The sequence below is a fragment of the Heterostelium album genome (assembly GCF_000004825.1).
Source record: "Heterostelium album PN500 unplaced genomic scaffold PPL_scaffold2, whole genome shotgun sequence".
NCBI lineage: Eukaryota > Evosea > Eumycetozoa > Acytosteliales > Acytosteliaceae > Heterostelium > Heterostelium album.
Window position 1 is genome coordinate 2,287,868 of NW_008805064.1, and position 19,779 is coordinate 2,307,646.

The 19,779-nt window shown below is 31.1% G+C and overlaps 8 protein-coding genes across 8 annotated transcripts; 6 read left to right on the forward strand and 2 right to left on the reverse strand.

Moving 5' to 3' along the window:
• Positions 1 to 848: 848 nt before the first annotated feature.
• mon1 (DUF254 family protein) lies at positions 849 to 2,914 on the forward strand (the record flags this gene model as incomplete). Its single annotated transcript, XM_020573184.1, has 7 exons — positions 849 to 1,476; positions 1,581 to 1,728; positions 1,808 to 1,881; positions 1,971 to 2,179; positions 2,260 to 2,360; positions 2,520 to 2,653; positions 2,877 to 2,914. The coding sequence occupies 7 exons, from the start codon at positions 849 to 851 to the stop codon at positions 2,912 to 2,914; spliced, it is 1,332 nt and encodes a 443-aa protein (XP_020437301.1).
• An 868-nt stretch (positions 2,915 to 3,782) lies between these two features.
• Positions 3,783 to 5,649, forward strand: PPL_02193 (uncharacterized protein; the record flags this gene model as incomplete). Its single annotated transcript, XM_020573185.1, has 4 exons — positions 3,783 to 4,244; positions 4,321 to 4,365; positions 4,437 to 4,523; positions 4,588 to 5,649. 4 exons carry the CDS (start codon positions 3,783 to 3,785, stop codon positions 5,647 to 5,649), a joined length of 1,656 nt encoding a protein of 551 aa, XP_020437302.1.
• A 637-nt stretch (positions 5,650 to 6,286) lies between these two features.
• Positions 6,287 to 7,059, reverse strand: PPL_02194 (uncharacterized protein; the record flags this gene model as incomplete). The annotated part of the gene is made up of 2 exons (XM_020573186.1): positions 6,287 to 6,924; positions 6,990 to 7,059. 2 exons carry the CDS (start codon positions 7,057 to 7,059, stop codon positions 6,287 to 6,289), a joined length of 708 nt encoding a protein of 235 aa, XP_020437303.1.
• Positions 7,060 to 7,310: 251 nt separating this feature from the next.
• Positions 7,311 to 9,770, forward strand: mocs1 (molybdenum cofactor synthesis 1; the record flags this gene model as incomplete). Its single annotated transcript, XM_020573187.1, has 5 exons — positions 7,311 to 7,796; positions 7,875 to 8,168; positions 8,259 to 8,558; positions 8,675 to 8,843; positions 8,989 to 9,770. 5 exons carry the CDS (start codon positions 7,311 to 7,313, stop codon positions 9,768 to 9,770), a joined length of 2,031 nt encoding a protein of 676 aa, XP_020437304.1.
• A 305-nt stretch (positions 9,771 to 10,075) lies between these two features.
• Positions 10,076 to 12,071, forward strand: PPL_02196 (uncharacterized protein; the record flags this gene model as incomplete). Its single annotated transcript, XM_020573188.1, has 7 exons — positions 10,076 to 10,289; positions 10,343 to 10,834; positions 10,893 to 11,073; positions 11,225 to 11,244; positions 11,517 to 11,566; positions 11,658 to 11,731; positions 12,029 to 12,071. 7 exons carry the CDS (start codon positions 10,076 to 10,078, stop codon positions 12,069 to 12,071), a joined length of 1,074 nt encoding a protein of 357 aa, XP_020437305.1.
• A 288-nt stretch (positions 12,072 to 12,359) lies between these two features.
• PPL_02197 (uncharacterized protein) lies at positions 12,360 to 12,595 on the forward strand (the record flags this gene model as incomplete). Its single annotated transcript, XM_020573189.1, has 2 exons — positions 12,360 to 12,443; positions 12,548 to 12,595. The coding sequence occupies 2 exons, from the start codon at positions 12,360 to 12,362 to the stop codon at positions 12,593 to 12,595; spliced, it is 132 nt and encodes a 43-aa protein (XP_020437306.1).
• A 597-nt stretch (positions 12,596 to 13,192) lies between these two features.
• Positions 13,193 to 17,474, forward strand: ercc6 (DEAD/DEAH box helicase; the record flags this gene model as incomplete). Its single annotated transcript, XM_020573190.1, has 3 exons — positions 13,193 to 13,828; positions 13,907 to 14,139; positions 14,213 to 17,474. 3 exons carry the CDS (start codon positions 13,193 to 13,195, stop codon positions 17,472 to 17,474), a joined length of 4,131 nt encoding a protein of 1,376 aa, XP_020437307.1.
• Positions 17,475 to 18,043: 569 nt separating this feature from the next.
• On the reverse strand, positions 18,044 to 19,530 carry PPL_02199 (TVP38/TMEM64 family protein; the record flags this gene model as incomplete). The annotated part of the gene is made up of 2 exons (XM_020573191.1): positions 18,044 to 18,499; positions 18,589 to 19,530. 2 exons carry the CDS (start codon positions 19,528 to 19,530, stop codon positions 18,044 to 18,046), a joined length of 1,398 nt encoding a protein of 465 aa, XP_020437308.1.
• Positions 19,531 to 19,779: the final 249 nt, after the last annotated feature.

The window sequence follows — 19,779 nt, forward strand, 5'->3', positions numbered from 1 at the left end:
TTACTTAAAAAAATATTAATATTAAAGATAAAAAAAATTTCATTTCATTGAGCTTATTATTTATATAAGAAAATATATATATGTATACAACGTTTAAAAATGAAATGAGTTTAATAAAAAGAAATATTATAAATTTTTTTTTGTTTTTGTTTGGTAAAGGACCTTAAATCTCTGAATCAATAGAAAAATTAAATTAATTTAATTTATGAGAAATAAGTGATAAGATGGTTTAAAAGGTTGGCAAAAAAACAAAAATATCTTTTTATTATGAAAAAACATCATATTATAATATTTTTGAGATAAATTGTTGTTTTAAACAGCTGTGAGGCACCACAAAATCAATAGGATATTTGGTTTGGAAGCCGAAAACTTTTAAATTTTAAAAAGTATTTACGATTTTTTTAAGAATCTCCAAATATCAAAAATATTTTTGAAATTTGTATTTTTTAATTATTTTGTATTAAAAAATCCATTGTCTATCTTGGCATGATCGGGAGTTTAATTTTACATGTGTTATCGAACTACAAAAAAATACCATCCACCAAAAATTTTCACACACTTTTTCAGTTTTTGAAGAAAAAAAAAAAAAAAAAGTTTAAAATAATTATTAAAAATCTGATCAGAGTATTTATTTGTATTAATTAATAAGAAAAATCTGACAAAAATAGAAAGATAGAATAAAAAAAGTTGACAACTCTTTTAAAAAATAACAATAAAATAAAATAAAATAGTTTGGTTTAGATTAGCTTAGTTTCTTTTTTTTTGGATAGTTAGTTGCAAGAGTAAAGAAATAGTATACTTGTAGTTGGATCAGAGAGATATTTCAGAATTTTAGTGAAACAGCTATGATGTCAGACCAATTGGGTAGTAGTAAAAGTGGAGCGGTCGATCAGTTGAACGGTAACAACGCTGGTAGTGATAAAGCAAAACCACTGTTGATAGGCGATGAGAATAACAGTAGTAGTAGCATTTCGATCGATGATGAAGACGACAGTGACAAGGCATCGCTTGTTGCACCAACGATCGACGAGATGCTCTCAAAGATAGACGAGACAACATTGGCGAATCTCGACAAACCGATGATGGTGAGAAAGTATCAGCATGAAGACTGTTCGACACCGGAGTGGTTCGAACATTCCAAACACGTCTTTATATTCTCGTTGTCCGGTAAGCCTATCTATTCGCGTTACGGTGACGAAGTGCAACTCAATACATTCATGGCGACACTCTCTGCGATGTCGTCGTTTGTCGAATCACAGAAAGACGAACTACGTTACATCAATGCCGGTGCATTCAAATTCGTGTTTCTGCATCGTGATCCACTCTGTCTCGTATCGATATACAACACTAGCGAACCACCACAGATAGTATCTGCACAACTGGAATACATGCATGCACTGGTTGTATCGATGCTTACACAAACCAACATGAAAGCGGTATTCGATGCTAAATATGATCTACGTGATCTATTAGGAGGTAATTATTATTATTATCTATTAAAACAACAATATATATATATATATATAAAGAATAACAAAATGTTAATTTTATTTATTTATCTAACACTTACCTACCTATAGGTACTGATAAATTCTTGGATAACTTGATGAAAACAATTGATAATGATACATCGATTTTGTTAAACTCTGTAAATTGTTTAAGATTAAATTATAATACAAGAAATGAAATTACAACAATCATTCATAATAATAGACATGAATCTGTATTGTAAGTATATACAATATTTGATTTATCTTTAAAGATGTTAATAATAATAATAACACCATTTATGTTCAAATTAAAATAGATTTGCTTTACTTGTTGCAGGAAACAAACTAGTTAGTTTTGTTAAACAAAAGAAATACTCTTTAAAACCACAAGGTATATATATATTAAGAATCTTTTCTATTTTCATCTATAATCTTTTATTAATATCAATATCTTTGTTCATTATAATGTAAATTAAATAGATATACATATCGTTATGAACTTTGTATCATCAACATCATCATTCAGAGAGTCGGAAACATGGACACCAATATGTCTGCCCAATTTCAATGATGCAGGTTTCCTTCATCTCTATATTTGTTATATTATGCCAGATGTTTGTCTTTTATTATTCTCTGCTCAGGCAGAAGCATTTTATCACCTTAGTTCATCAAAAGATGCAATTGTAAAGGTAATTAGATAACTATATTTAGTGTTTACAATTTAACTTTAACTATATATATATTAATAATAAATGTTATTATATTTTAGGAATTAGAATCACGAAACCTATTAGAGGAACTATCTAAAGCTGTACAGAATCACGGTTACTCTGTGGAAGCCACCGGTGTGCCATATCTCTTACACTTTATGTATAAATCACGATCAACACTTTTCACAACGTCTCCAAAGCTGACGGCACCCTACATTCAAAAGCAAGAAAAGAAACGATTGTTCAGACTGTACCAACACATTACGAACCGAGTGAACAACACCTGCACCAAACCACACAAATACTTCTATCACACAAGTCAAAATGAAACAGTCATGGTTGCTGTTGCCAGCTCACACGAGCTCTATGCCACTTTTTCGCCACTCGAAAGCAAACAAAATGTTTTCGATTCTTTCTCACAGTTACTACAGTGGATAAAAGATAATGAATCAAGTTTATTTATTCAACAATAATATTATTATTATTCTTATATATACATATATATATATTTTTACACTAACCTTTCATTACACTACATTCCAATTCAAAATACTATATTATATCAAATCAAATCAAATCAAAAATCAAATCAAATCAAACAACTCAACAACAATTCAAACTTTTAATATCAAATTTATTCAATTGACACAAATAATCTTTGTTTTAATAAATATAGATATTTATAATCCATTCCTTAAAATTTTAAAAGACTAGTTTGTTATTAATTTTTTATTTTTATTTTTATTTTTATTTATTTATTTGAAGTTCGCTATTTTGATTGACAAAACAAGTTATATCTTTCTATTCATTCTAAAACTTGAAATAACCTTACAATTGTTTCGAACTTAACAAGAGTTTTGATTGATTAAAGATAAATAAAAATAGAAAATGACCAACGACTATTCGAATTGTTTAACAAATGTGAGAAGGTTGTAAGAAAATATGAAACTCTACCACAAACAAATAATATCAAACAATCAAATTATCCTAATCTATGGGTTTGAAAAGTTAATGGGCTTGATTTACTTCTTAGAAAAAAACAGAGTTGGTTGTTTATGATTTGATTCGAATAGTCTTCGAATGAAATAGATCTGTTTATATGATGATCTCGGGAAGGTGTGTTATGTTTCAAACACTAGTAATAACAACAAATAATCGAGTCAATGAGGATGTTGGGTTAAAAAAAAATATCTTGGAGAACCAAAAAAACAAACGGTCTAATTTGGCTTTTTCAATTTAAAATTTTTGTTCATTATGTAACCCTTATAAAGAACATTGTTTATATTTTTGTTTTTTCCCCAATAGTTAAATGAGATAAAACAATCCTATAACTTTAATTATTTGAAAATTTCATAGTATGCAGAAAAAAATCAAAAAATAATTAATTATTAATAATCATTATACAATGACCACACCCCTTCAACTTAACCATCGATTTTTCAAATTCGAACTACTTTGTTGGGTGGATAATTGCATTTCTTGATTCCTTATTTTTCTTGTTTATAAATAGAAACTAATGAAATGAATTATTATTCACTACAAGTTCATTTTATTATATTTTTTAAATAAATATAAATTACAAATGTATAAAAAATATTTATTACTATTAATATCGGTGACAACGTTAATCGTTGCCAATGGAGGAGCTGTTCCGACTGTTGTAGTTGGTGAAGATTGGTCGTTCCCAGCAAGTGTCCAACAAGCTCCAAACTCTGGTTTATATAGTGAGGAAGCTTCACCCAACTATAATGTAAACCTAAAGGTTTTCGATGTTGCATGGAAACAAATTAACCCTTCACAAGGTGTTTATGCCACCAATATCCAAGCTACTGTTAAAGATATGCCATTTGCTACATTCGCATCCCAAAATGCTTCAACCAGTCCATTTTGGATGAGAATTTGGAACTCTGGTGATTTGTGGGCACCATCTTATGTAAAAACATTGTGTAATGTTGGAGTCATTGGTAAAGACTATGATGGTGAAGGTCACCTCCCAATTTGGAATACCTGTGTATGGAATGAAATTAAAGCTATGTATAGATATGTAAGTTATTATTTTTAAAATCAAGTACTATTTCTTTTAAATTATTAATATCTTTTTTGAATTAATTTTATAATAGTTCTTTTTAACTAAAAACATGAGAGCTGATCCAAGATTAAAGTTTGTAAGTATTTACAAGGTATAATTAAAAAAATTGAAAAAAATTACAGTCTTATTAATTGATTGAATATCTAGATCCAAATTCCAGGTGCATTCAATTGGTGTGAGTTTGATTTTGATGTCATTGGAAATTATTCGACCTCAACTGGTTATACTTTTGCTGTATGTTTTGTTAAATAGAAGTTCAGTATAAATTTTAATACTAATCTTTCTAATCTTCTTATAGCAATTCAACACTTGGTTCCAAACAGCCATGGATGATTTGGTTTATATCTTTAATGGTGAGAATAATGATCCAACCGATGACTATGCCTATAAATTGATTTACACTGGTGAGGACTACCCATTCGATGTTGATAGCTGGCCCGCTGCCAAGAATAAATTGGCATCCGATGCAGTCAATAGAGGAATGGGTATCAGAACTGGAATTACTGAGGTTTCCAATTTCCATTTGTCAAACATCCCAGCCTATGGATACTTGATTGACTCGAATGGCTACATGGTTCTGAACAAATCATCGATACTCCAAAACAATCCAAAGCGTGTTATTGCCACAGAGAACGAGTGCTACAATGCCTGTGGCTACAAGGTTCCAGCCGCCAACATTTTTTACGCCGTCAAGATGTCTAATCTAAAAGCGCTTCAAATGGGTGTTAACTGGCTTTATGTTGTAAACAACGACAGTTACCTTAAACAGTACACAGCTCATTGGAACTGGGTGAGACTCTCATTGGGTAGATATCCAAACACTGCATTCGATGCTTGGGTAGCTCTGAGAGACGCTCAGGATAAGTTTAGCTATGGATTCTCATGGACTGGTGCTCCATACGTCAAGAACTACGAGCGTTTCTTGACTCAGCGCGATGTCGTTGGTGCAGTCACCAAGCGTGGTACCACCAAATACACCAACGTAGTCGAGTCCAACAATGGAATTGCCTATGAGGGTAGACAAACCGATATTCCAAACAATCCATCGATTGTATTCTATTTGGACGATCAATTCATTGTGCCAACCAGTAATATTTCCACACCAGTTCAGGTAAAGGTTACTTATCTCGATAATCAAGCAACTTCCTGGATATTACAATATACCAATACCGCTGGTGTCTTGGTCAGTTCCGACCCAGTTGTTCAACAAGGAACTTCAAAGGCACTAACCACTGCTACATTTACATTGACCGATGCTCTCTTCCAAAACAATGTTCAACCTGGTAACTCTGATTTCAAGATAACTACCACTGGATCCCAAAACATTGAAATTTGGTTTGTTAGAGTTATTAAACAATAATTATTATATTAGATTATTTTCTATTATCACCATTAAATAAAATATATTTTTGTTATATATATTCACGTTTATTGCAATGAATGTACGAATAAAGTGGTTGAAATTAAACAAAATTTTAAAATTTGGCGCGAGAAGCATTACCACAGTTCTTTAAAACAGATTTACCCACAATAATCTATTTCTCTCCTTTTATTGATTAAAAATACCAATAATGATCTGTACGCCATTCTTTAAAATAATCTATAAACAGTAGTTGTAATAATATTTGAAAAAAAACAATCAAGTTTATTAGAATGTGAATATCTGAACGATATCAGATGATTTCTATTTTAACCTGTTGTTTGGATATGTGATACATTCATTCTTTCAAAAAAGTTTATGAAAAATGATATCCTAATGCTGAAACTTGTTTTTCTTTAGATAAAATTTTGTATGTATCACAATAGCTTTTGGTTGGGGGTAGGTTTTTGCATTATAATTGTTTGGCGAGCCTCTATTCTATTCGAATTTGGTCTAGCTAACTAATGTTGTTGGAATTGTTATTGTTGCTGTTGTTGTTGTTATTGTTATTGTTATTGTTATTGTTATTGTTGATATGCCTTGATAATTTACAATGATGACGATGATAATGTTATTTTTATGCCCGATAGTTTGTAGGTTCTAACTCTGAATCTGCTTCGTTGATATCGAGGTTGATGATTTTGTGATCGTAGTCATCGTACTCTCTAAAGTTGTATGGTTCTTCTTCGATGTCATCGTTGTCATCGACAGGATCATCGTGCATCGAAATCAACGTGTAAGCAGAGAGAGCTCTGTATTGTCGAGCCGCAATAAAGAATACAACGAGTGAGCCAATCGAGCACAACACCGAGATAACGATGTAAACAACAGTTATCTCTGGTTTTGCTTTGTGTTTATAGGGTGGAGTGTAAGGATCACCGGATGACGACGACTGCGATGAATCACTATTATTGCCACCACCATCATTATTACCACCAGCGTTATTACTATTATCATTGTTGTTATTATAGTTATGTGTGTAGGTGAAGGTATTAGAGGCAACAAGCTCAGTCTTAACGTAAGCAGTGACAGGTTTATCGAATTGAAACAACTTGACAACCAACAGGGTGTGGTCATTCTGAATAGTTACTTCCACCAAATCGAAATAAGAGTAACCGTCGTATCTTACAATCACACTCATCTCGTTGTCATTAGTATAATCAAATTGACCTTCTATATAAGTCAAACCATCTTGATCATATACATTTCTAATAACTAAAGAATAATCCAAGTTAGTTTAGAATTTTTAAACATATCTATCTATAGATAATAATACTTACAATTACATTGAATAAAATTTAAATTTAAATTTAATAAAACAATTATAAATACAAAATATTGATTATACATTTTAACATAACATTTTAAGATTAGAAAAAAAAAAAAAGAGAGTTCCCTCAAAAGAATGAGGCGTTTAATATTATTAACCAAGAGTTACTTCTTAAAAATCGGCCACTTGGTTGCTGGGAAAAAAAGAAAAAAAACTTTCCCTGGTATGATTTGTAAATGATTGTTTTAATTTTTAACTCATAATTTGTTGATATTTATTGTTAAATGAAAAAGCAGAAAGATAAATTTAATAAAATATAAAATAGAGAGTGATGTTAAGATTTTTAAATAAAAGTAATTATATTACTTCGAGTTTACATAAAAATGTTGTTGTTACTAGAAATACTTTAAATTATTGTACATCAACTGTAACAAACAAGAGTAGTAAAAGTAGTTGTTTAAATAGTAATAAGAATGATAATAATAATAGTAGTAGTGCTGAGAGTATAAATATTAAATTAGATGAAACAAAGAAATTATTAGAGAAACTAAGAAATGAAACGACAACAACAACATCATTGAATAATAACAACAATAGCAATGATATTCTAACAGATACATTTGGAAGAGTACATAGTTATCTAAGAATATCACTTACGGAACGATGTAATCTTCGTTGTCAGTACTGTATGCCTGAAGAAGGTGTACCATTGCAACCAACCAGCCAACTGCTGACCAACGACGAGATCATCAGACTCTCCAAACTCTTTGTTTCATCTGGTGTATCAAAGATTAGATTCACAGGTGGTGAACCATTGGTAATCTATCGATATATATGATCATATTATACATGTATTTCATATATATATATATATTAATCTTATTTCTATTAATAGGTTAGAAAAGATGTTGAACCATTGATCGAGGAGATTGGTAAGATCAAAGGATTAAAGACGATTGCTATGACAACCAATGGTATTCTACTGAATAGAAAGATCGAGAGATTACATAACGCTGGTTTGAATCTGTTGAATATTAGTCTAGATACATTGGATACCAATAAGTTCACTATAATCACAAGAAGATTGGGTTGGGAAAGAGTAATGGAGTCAATCGAGAAAGCACTGTCACTTAATTTCAATCCCGTAAAGATAAATTGTGTTGTAATGAGAGATCTTAATGATTATGAAGTAAGTATTGTATTAATTTAGAATATATATTCATGAATACAAAAAAAAACTAACTAAACTTTACTATCATTTAATGTTAAATCAAATTAGATATGTGATTTCGTAGAGATGACAAGAGATAAACCAATTGAAATTAGATTCATTGAGTATATGCCATTCGATGGTAATCGTTGGAACGACAAGAAATTTGTATCATATAAAGAGATGTTGCAAAGAATCATCAATAAGTTTGGTTCCATCGAGAAATGTGTGGAAGATCATCCCAACAATACATCAAAGACCTACCAAGTGCCAGGATTCACCGGTAAAGTTGGTTTTATCACATCGATGAGTGAACATTTTTGTAGTTCTTGTAACAGACTTAGAATAACTGCCGATGGTAATCTTAAAGTATGTAACAACTTACTATTATAGTATAGTATATCTATCTTTTGCGATTGTAATGAATGTTATCTAACAACCACTAATACAAATAATAATAATAATTATTATTATTTCATGTATAGGTTTGTTTATTTGGGAATGCAGAGGTATCACTTAGAGACTTTATGAGAGTGGGTGCAACCGATGAAGATCTACTAAAGATTATCAATGCTGCTGTACTAAAGAAAAAAGAATCTCATGCCGGTATGTACGAGATTGCAAAGAGCCAAAATAGACCTATGATTTTAATTGGTGGATAGACTTTTGGATCGATAATCACACTATCAATAATAAATGTACATATAATATATATAAACTAACAACAAACCAATCTCTACCTATTTCTGTATAAAATAATAATAATTATTATTATTTACATTATTTTTAAATTAATTAGTTTATTTACATTTAAAGTTATGGTTAAAGAATATTTTATCATTTATTAATACAATTTGTATTACTACAACAAGTAACAAGAGATCCACTTCCACTTCCACTTCTACTTCTACTCTTTTTAATAATGGCAATAATATGAATATGTTTGGTTATGTTCTTGCTACTGCTGCTGTTGCTCGTTGTTACTCTACCAAATCAAACAACAACAACAACAATAGCAACAATGGTAATAAAGAGTTCACACATATTGATCAAGTGAAGAGGTTACCTACGATGGTTGATGTATCTGATAAGCTGGTAACAAAGAGAAGTGCAACTGCAAGAGCAGTTATTGAATTCCCAGAGTTTGTACTTTCACAATTGACTGGCTCCAGTGGTGTTGGTGAAGTAGCTGATGGAGTTGCTGCTGCTGTTAGTAGTAGTCGTGACATTCAATCAAAGAAAGGACCAGTCTTTGCAACATCAATCGTTGCCGGTACAATGGCAGTCAAGAACACCAGTAATCTCATTCCATTCTGCCATCCACTGCCAATTGAAAACTGTAAATTCAACATTGAAATCATTTCGAAAACCAGTGTGCAAGTAGATTGCACTGTGTCTGTCACACACAAGACTGGTGTCGAGATGGAAGCACTGACCGGTTGTTCAGTGGCAAGTCTATGCATCTACGACATGTGTAAAGCACTCTCACACGCCATCGTTATCAAAGAGATCAAGTTACTATCTAAAACAGGTGGAAAAAGTGATATCTCTCTCGAAATACCAAAAGAGAAAACAAACTAATTATTTAATCATTTTCATTGCGCTATCATTATAATTATGTCAACTTTGTTTATGGTTTTTTCTTTTTTTTTTTTTTTGTAATTAATAATATTACCAACAATGCGAATTCTGTCACATTTTATAATGTTATAAAAGTTACAGTTTAATTAATTAAACCATCAATCAATTCATTTAAATATTTTGATATATGTTTAAGAATATTAGAATTTATAATGTTTAAAATGAAATGATTTTTGATCATTCTATATTATATATTATTATCATTCATTAGTTAGTTAGTTTATCTATAGATAAATATTTAAACAATGGCAGAAGGTTTTAGTGAAGTGAATGAAGGTTTTTGTGGAGATATATTCGATATCTTTGTTTATTTATTTTGTTTAATTGGAGGTGCACTCTATTTCATTGGATATCTATTTTACAAAATAATATTGGTACCTGTAGCTGTTGTAATTGGTGTTATTTTAACTGTTTATTTCTTAGTTGGACCACCTTTGTTTGCTTCCCTGACATTATATAGTAAGTGGTGTTAAATAGCTAGCTTTTAAAAACAATTATTAATTATTTAATAGATCCAATTATCAGTGTAAATCAACCAGTTGCTTTTTTTGAATTCACCAATTTCACCACAGAACCATCAGGATTCCAAGATTGTACAATCGATTACTATGTCAGTCATTTGGTGATTACCTACAATGACTCTAATAACATTCCAACTCTGACTAGCTGTGATTATACTGATGAGACTGTTGTTGACCAACCGAATTTTCTTAATATGAGTGTTACTCAATGTCAAATCGGTTCTGGGGTTTACAGTTTCTACTTGGTGAGCTACGATGCTAAACAAAAAGGATATGTTCTCCAAACACTTTTGATAACCATAGCCGTTCTTGGTACTGCCCAGATCCTATTGATGGTTCACCAGCTGTGCACAGACAGGGTACCTACTTCATGTCTCTTGTTTTTCTGGTTAGCAACGCTCTCACTTGAAGTTACTGTCATTATCTATTCTCAACTTCAATTTAAACAATCATTGGATATGACATATCGTAAGTTTGATATTAGTATTTCAATATTTATATTTTAAAAATTCTAATATAATTTCTATTTTATTTTTATTAGAATTATTCTTTCAATCTGTTGATGTGGATGTTTTCACAAAAGGTTTTATCTATGAAATATTCTTGGCTGCACATGAAATAATACCATTATTGTGTATCTTTACATTATTTTGGTCATATGATAACAGATTTAAGAGAAAATTGATTGTCATCAGAGAAAAACATGAGTACTCTGAAATAATGTAATTTGTTCTTATCTGTTAAGTGTGATAACAGTTTTATATCTTCTAATAAATAAAAATCCAATACCAATATAATTGCACATTGCCACTTTTAGAACTCAGTTTGAGAAATTAGAATTGATATAAAAAGAATAATAATAAAAAAATTAAGTTTAATATCAACAACATCAGGTAACACGTTAATCAAAATACATTTACAAAAAAATAAATAGAAATTTTCTCTGTCTGATAAACAAAAATGGCCATCAGAAAAAAAACATATTTTGTTTTGAATTTTATTTATTTATTTTATTTGTTTTAAAATATTTATTTAGAATAATTCAAAACATAAATATTTATATTATATTTAAAATTAAATAATAGAAAAAAAGAAATATATATAAAAATAATAGAATAATTAATTTATATAAAAATGATTCAAAATATAGAAAATATTCTTATAGATATTAGAAGAGATAATCAAAATTTAGAAGACCAAAGAAGAGCAGATATGGTAAGTGATGTTAAAACTTATTATTTAAAATAGAATTCTCTTCAATGAAGATAATATATACTAACTTTTTTTTTTAACTTTGTTTATTTAGAGCAAAGAAAATATTTGCAGAATTATTTTTGTTATTATTGCCTTAGGTTCATTGATTGGTGTAATTTCGAAGCAGTAAAAAGCAGTACCAATATAAATTATAATAATAATACAAACATTGATCAATATTTTTTTACCTCAGAAAAGGAAACCCTTGTACTTGGATATGTAAATAAAAATAAGAACTGTTAGAGCAATCAATTCTTTATTTGAGATTCTTTTTATAAAATTTTTATAACAAATTAATATCTTAGTTTGTATTTTCTTCATATATATGAATGTTTGATAGGAGGTGAGCTCTTTTTTTATTTGTATCGGTAGCTTATAGGGAAATAACCTGTGTTATTTTAACTATAAACATTCAACCCTTAGCTTAGAGCTTTGGGTACCAAGTGGTTATAAAATCCACCGTTAAATTAGTTTTATTTTGTTTGAAATTAATTGAAAAAATATCCCAATTTGGTACGAGGGAGTTTTGATTGAAATTTATTTGTAAATGAATATATTTTTATTGTTTTCTATAACAAATTAATTTTTTTATATATCCAAAATTTACAAATTAATAAATTTATCTATAAATGAATATATTTTTATTGTTTTCTTAAACAAATAAATTTATTTTTTATTTTCTAGAATAATATTATTTATTTAATTTTAATACATTCAATTTCCTTTTTTTAATACATTATGCTTTTAAAATAAAATGAGTGATGCTAGAATTTTAGAGATTCTTGAGGGAATCAGACAAGACCTTCGAGATTTTGAAAATCAAAGAAGATTTGATAATGTAAGTTAAATAAATAAAAAACATAATTATTATTAACATAAAAATCTTTGTTATATAAAGACTTTAAAAGGAAGGATATACTTAGTAGGCTTTTTTTTTAAAAGATATTTTCTCAAAGTAAAAAGATGTTTTTCTGCTTAATAATTGTTTAATATCTAGCTTCACCTTCCAAATACTATCTATAAATCAAATAAAATTAAATAAGTAGGATTTGGCTCAATTAAAATTTTAATATTGTTCAATAAATATAAATTATATAGAATATTCAAATAACAGAAACCAATGGATTTTTCTTGATTTTAATGAACATCTTTTGTGAAACTTTATCTTTGTTTTATTTTGTTAATGGTTATCTTAAATTTTACCACGAATATTATATCAACAAAAAACTATTCATATTTTAACAATAACTTTCGGGGGTTACTATTATTAAATCATATTCAATTTTTCAACTATATTTGTTTTATTTCATCAAATTAACACACATAAACAAAACTGAATTTTTTAAGTTAAGATTTAAAAAAATAAATTCTGATTGTATTCTACCAATGAAACTTTATATTCTAAATCTACTATAAAAATAATAATATAATTTTTTATAAGGGTTGTAAAATTTTCTTGGAAATTGACTTCAGTTTTTCAATTGAGATAATATGATTGACATGTTTTAAAGAATAATAAAAAAAAGAGAAATACTTAAAACAATTTTTATTTCTATAAAGTTTTTTATTAATATATATTTAAAAGAAATGAGTGATGAGTTTGTTTTTGATTTAGATAACAATAATGAAGATAACGATAATCAAAGTCTAGATGATGAAACAACAACAACAACAACGACTACAACAACTACAACTACCAACAACAACAACAATGCTAGTAGTAATAATAACAGTTTAAAAGAAGCAAGAAAACAAATACCTACTTCTCTATTTATCAAGAAATCGAAAACCAATAATGGTCAGACGACACTTGGTTTCACACACAAGTTACGTGAGGAAATCAATTTAGATATTAAAGATAATAATAATAATAATAACGAAAATAATAATAATAACAATAATAATAATAATAAAAGTAATAAGAATAATGTAACCGGTCAATCATTTAGTGGTTCTACATTGGATAATCTAACAAAGATGGGTGTATCAACTTTGAATTCAAGACAAGTGGAAACAGATGTCATCGAGCAGATGGAGAATCAAATGAAGGTTGCAGAGATAAAGGATGTCAATCAGAAACTAAACAATGTTAGAAACGAAATCAAATCGATTCAAGAGTTTCTAGAGAGAAACACTGATCACATCAAATCTACTACATTCGCACCAAACACTGTCGATGCCAACGATATTTTAAATAGTTTACAAGTTTTAAAAACATTAAAAGTAACTATATTAATAATATTATCATGATATTTAATCAAATATTAATGAATTATTCTATACTATATTCTCTTAATATAGGAAAAAAGAATAGAAGAATTGTATATAGAAGAAACAAAGCTGTTGAATCTTCGAAAGAAGATCGAGGCAAAACAAAAGAAAGAAAAAGAGGCAAAGAAGTATAAACCTGCGAAACAGTTGGATATGAATGCTCCAAGTTCGTTGGATAAGGTGTTTGGCTTTGGTGGTGCAAAGAAAGAGACTGAACAAGAACGTCTTATTCGTTTAGGAAAGATTACTCCATTTGCAAATATGTATGTTGTTTGTGTTTGGTAATTGATTTTAATTTTGTTTATTAAATCTTTATTCTTAATGAATTAATCGTAGGTCTAATAAACAAACAAAGTCAATACCTATATTCAATGATACAACTCGTCAGAAGAATAGTAAGGTTGCTATAGATTTTGGTTCGAGTGGTCGATTCTCAAAGTCAACGAAAGCACAAGAGGATACCAGTAAACGGTCGTCAGAGAGAAGCGAGAAGAGAAAGCAGTGGATAAAGAATGCAAACAGACAGAGATCCACTAAATCAACAAAGTTCTACGATGATCTCAAGAATGATTTAGATATGGACGAGATATCTTTTGATATTACTGATGATGACGATGACAAAGATGACGAGGATGAACAAGATGAAGTAGAAGCAGGAGAAGGAGAAGAAAAAGAGGAAGAAATGGTTGATGTAGAAGGAAGAGAAGAAGACGAAGAGAACAATGAAGATGAAAAGGAGAAGAAAATCACTGGCAAAAAGAGAAAAGGAAAGAGAACTACAACGGTTGAAGTGCATGAAGAACTGTGGAGGGATGATACTAATGAGAGTAACTATCAAGCTCGTCTTTATTCGTGGAAGAAGGAAAAGCTGAAAAAGCAATTCCTCAAGGCAAAGAAAGAGATGGAGAGACTCAACGGAACATCACGATTGTCAAAGAGAACTGGTGCAAGCAAATCGACTGGCACTACAAATGATGCCGAGACAACTTCTCTCGATGATATGCTCGACGATGACGAAGTGAAAGAGCCAAACGATGTTGATATCGAGGATGAAGATTCATTGCAACAGATCATATCGAGTCAACAGAGCAACAATGATGACAGTGAACCACCAGAGAACGAAGAGATTCGCGCGGAATTCGAAAAGGATTTGGAGCGACTCGATAAAGAACTGGAGGAGAATGAGATCAACGATGATGAGATCGAAGGTGAAGACTTTGTTATTGATGGTGAATTCAAGGTACCATTTGAAATCTATCATCGTTTGTTTGAATATCAAGTTACATGTGTTCGTTGGATGTGGGAACTTCACAGTCAAGAGAGTGGTGGAATCATTGGTGATGAGATGGGTCTTGGTAAAACGATTCAGATTATATCATTCTTGGCATCGTTACACTATAGTAAGATGTTGTGTGGTCCTGCTCTTATTATTGCTCCTGCAACACTCTTGTCGAATTGGGTAAAGGAAATTCACAAGTGGTGGCCACCATTCAGAGTGATTTTGTTCCACTCGAGTAACAACACCAAGCAGACACAGAAACAGTTGGTCGAGACCATTGCAACCAAAGGTCATATTCTTCTGACAACGTACGAGGGTGTCAGAATCAACCAGGACATCTTACTCAAGCATCACTGGGAGTATGTTATTTTGGATGAGGGTCACAAGATTAGAAATCCAGATGCCGATATCACCTTGTCTGTCAAACAGTTTCCAACATGTCATCGTATCATTCTCTCTGGTTCACCAATTCAAAACAAATTGACAGAGCTATGGTCGTTGTTTGATTTCATTTTCCCTGGAAAGCTGGGAACACTACCTATCTTTATGTCTCAATTTTCCGTGCCTATCAATTTGGGTGGTTATGCCAATGCATCTTCGCTACAAGTACAGACTGCCTACAAGTGCGCTGTGGCTTTGCGTGACTTGATTTCGCCCTACATGCTGCGTCGTGTCAAAGCTGATGTTCTCCAATCACTTCCATCAAAGAATGAACAAGTTTTGCTGTGTCCGCTTACTCCATTCCAAGAACGATTGTACATGAAATTCTTGTCGTCCAACGAGGCAAAAGATGTCATGGATGGAAAGAAGAATCTACTCTACGCAATCGATATCCTGAAGAAGATATGCAATCATCCAGATATCTTGCATAAAGACGACGATGATAAAGATAAGCCCGACGACTATGGTAATGTCGAAAGATCGTCAAAGTTGAAGGTAGTCCAGGAGATCCTTCCAATGTGGCAGCAACAAGGTCATAAAGTACTTTTGTTCTGTCAGACCAGACAAATGCTTGACATTGTTGAAGAGTTTATAAAGAACTCTAACTATCAGTATCGTAGAATGGATGGTACTACATCGATCAAGGTCAGACAGACACTGGTGGAGGAATTTAACAATGATCCAATACTCTTTATTTTCTTATTGACAACTAAAGTTGGTGGACTTGGTATTAATCTGACTGGTGCCAACCGTGTCATTTTGTTTGATCCTGACTGGAATCCTTCTACCGATATTCAAGCAAGAGAACGTGTCTATCGTATCGGTCAAAAGAAAACAGTTACCATCTATCGTTTGATGACGACTGGTACCATCGAGGAGAAGATCTATCATCGTCAAATCTACAAACAGTTCCTCTCGAACAAGATCTTGAAGGATCCACGTCAGAAGCGTTTCTTCCAATCGAAACACTTTAAGGATCTACTCTCCTATGTCAAAGTCAAGAAAGGTTCAGAGACTGGTGACATCTTCACTGGAACCAACTCTGAGATTCTACCAGAGGATTTCCAAGAGAACAAACGTAGAAGATCCAACGAGTCAACCACTGGATCAAAGGTAACCGAAATTCCATTTGAGCAACAACAGCAAGAAGATGAAAAGACCTCAGAGGACTCCTATATCCTTAAGCATCTGTTTGAGAAGGAAGGTTTAAAGAGTGCTCTCAAGCATGACTCAATCATGGAACAATCGGCACCTGAAGCTGTACTACTTGAGGAAGAGGCAAACAAGATTGCCAAGAAAGCAGTCGAGTTACTAAAGATCTCACGTCAAAAGATTGAGCAAACCGATCGTTTCTCAACTCCAACATGGACTGGTAGATCAGGTACGTCTGGTGCACCTCAAGCATTACTTAATAGTAATAATAACAACAATAATGATAACGATACACCTGCTCAACAACCTCCAAAGAGTAATAGATTTGGAAATAAGAGTAAAGCGATATTCTCACAATCAACTACTTCACCAACTCTTCAACCGATTATGCCAATCGTTTCAGACAGTGCAAGCGTTTCAAATACATTGAAGAATGTATCAACCGAGAACAAGTTTCAGAGTTCATCCGCTGACATTCTTTCGAATCTCCAACAAGAAGATGTCGATAAGGCATCAGAGTTGTTTGGTGGTATCAAACCGAAAGAGATCATCGAAGGAATCTATGACTTTCTTATGTCAAAAGGTGGATCATCAGCTACTCAAGATATCATTGACCACTTTAAAATTTCAATTACAGCCGAACAAGCACCACTCTTTAGGAGTTTATTAAAGAGTGTCGCAACTTTCAGTAAACCTTTGAAACTTTGGTGTATTAATAAACTTTAATAATTTACGTATTATTGAAATAAAAGATGATTTAAATTTTTATTATCACCTAATGAAGAAATATGCATCGATGTATGGTTTTACAAAAAATAATAAATAAGTTAAAGTTTGCTTAGCTTCTGGGACACTTGCAACGATCTTCCTCTTTGACACCAGACAAAGCTGATTCAATGTGTTTTCCACAACCTTTAATTTTAATAATACAATGTTAATAATGTTATTTTGCAATTCGCTACAATTACATATTTATTCATACCAGACCAGGTTGGTTTGTTACAAGTGTTACAGTTAACTTTATAGCACATTTTAAATTGATAAGATAGGTAATGGTAGAAAATAATAATAATGTTTGAAAGATTTTTTTATCCTTTTAAATAAACAAATCAAATTTTTATGAAATTTTAAAAAAATTTTAAAAAATTAAATTTAACAAACAGAACAATGTCGTTTGGAAAAAAATCGTGATTCCTTTTTCGTTTGGTATTCATAGAATGCAAAGAAAATGAAATGGAATGTCAGTTATTACGTAAATTTTGTTTTGTTTCTACTTTATAATTAATTTTATTGATTTATTCAATCCTTGATTTGAAAGGGGTGGATGGTAAAGATTGTGGTTTTGTGGAGTTTGTGGTATTATTACTGCTATTGTTGCTGATGATATTGTTACTGCTCAATCCAGTAAGTGATGTTGACGATGATTTTATGGTTAGTATTATATCTCTGGTGGATTCGATCTGCTTCTGATTGTTGGAATTCGTAGATTCGTGTATATTGCTACTCGAGGATATGGTGATTGTCGGTGTGTTGAATAGTGGTGATGGTGAGGAGAGTACTTTCTTTCCTATGATCAACAGTAAGATACCCACAACAATGGCTACAACTAGCAGTGTTTGCTGATAGTGTCCACCACTTGAAATGTCGGCTAAATTCTTTGTCGTTGTTCCAATATAGACTATCAAAGAATTCTCTGGTATCAAACCAATGGCAGTCGAATAAATAAATGTTGTAAATGATAGTCTTGTAACCTATTATATATTCAATTAAAGAGTTAGCACAGAGTGTTATAGGTTGGTATCATTATCATTATCATATTGCTACTACTACTACTACTTACTGCACATAAACTATTTTGTAAACCAAATGGAATCGGTAAAATTCTTAGTATAATAATGATTTTAAATGGATGGTGTTCAACCATCGATCGAATGGATGACAGCTTTGGGCTGGATTCAATCTTGGACTCTAGCCATTTGACAAAGAACTTTCTGGTGATCCAAAAACCAAATGCAGCAGAAAGAACACTTCCGACCATCGTTGTTGCAAAACCATGTACAAAGCCATAGACATAACCAGAGGCCACAGTCAGCGGAATATATAGACTGAATATTGCCAGTGGAATACCGGTAGGCAAATATGATAGTACAAAAATAAGATTTCCCCAGAGACCTGATTTCTCAACTAACTCGAGGAATGCCACCAAGTTATTTGAAAAGTAAAATATACATACAAAGACAATGATCGTCATTGTCAAAAAGGTAAGTGTTGCCGTTAGATTCGATGATGACGACGACGACGACAATGGAGATGCCAGAGCAGACTCTGATGGAAGTAAATTCGAGGAGGATGCCGCCGCTTCATCTATATCGATGTCGGCATCAACATCGCCATCGTCGTTACTACCATTACTATCGACCTGTATTGAAATGTCGTCAGAGATGACATCGTTGGTGGTATCCTCTACCAACTCATCTGTTTCATCGAATTTACTACTTGCACCATTCAAAGTATGAGCATGACTATGTTTATGATGACTTTCGTTCATTTTAATACTATCTATATCATTACTATTATTACTACTATTACTACTATTACTATTTCTATTATATAATTTTATTGTATGAGTGTGATGATGTCTGTCATCCAAATTGCTTCTTTCACTGTGTAACAGATCTCTCTCTTCATTGATGTTGTTTGCAGCAGGAGCAACACTAGTTCTTTCGGTTGTACTATTATTATCAATTCTCCGAGCAACTCCTGCTCCAATACCATGAACCATTTAATACTAATACTCCTTCTTTTGGTTTTCTCTAAATAAATGAGATTCTATATCAACCAACTCTAGATTTTAGTTTCCTCTTATAATATATCTAAAAGCGAAAGATAAAAAAATAAAATAAAAAAAGAAAGAAACGAAAAATGTCTATAAAAAAATGATTTAAATATTATTGACTTTTACTATGATTGATTGCTTATGTATAGATTATTATTAATTGGTTATATAACAAAATTTGTTATTGTTTGTTTT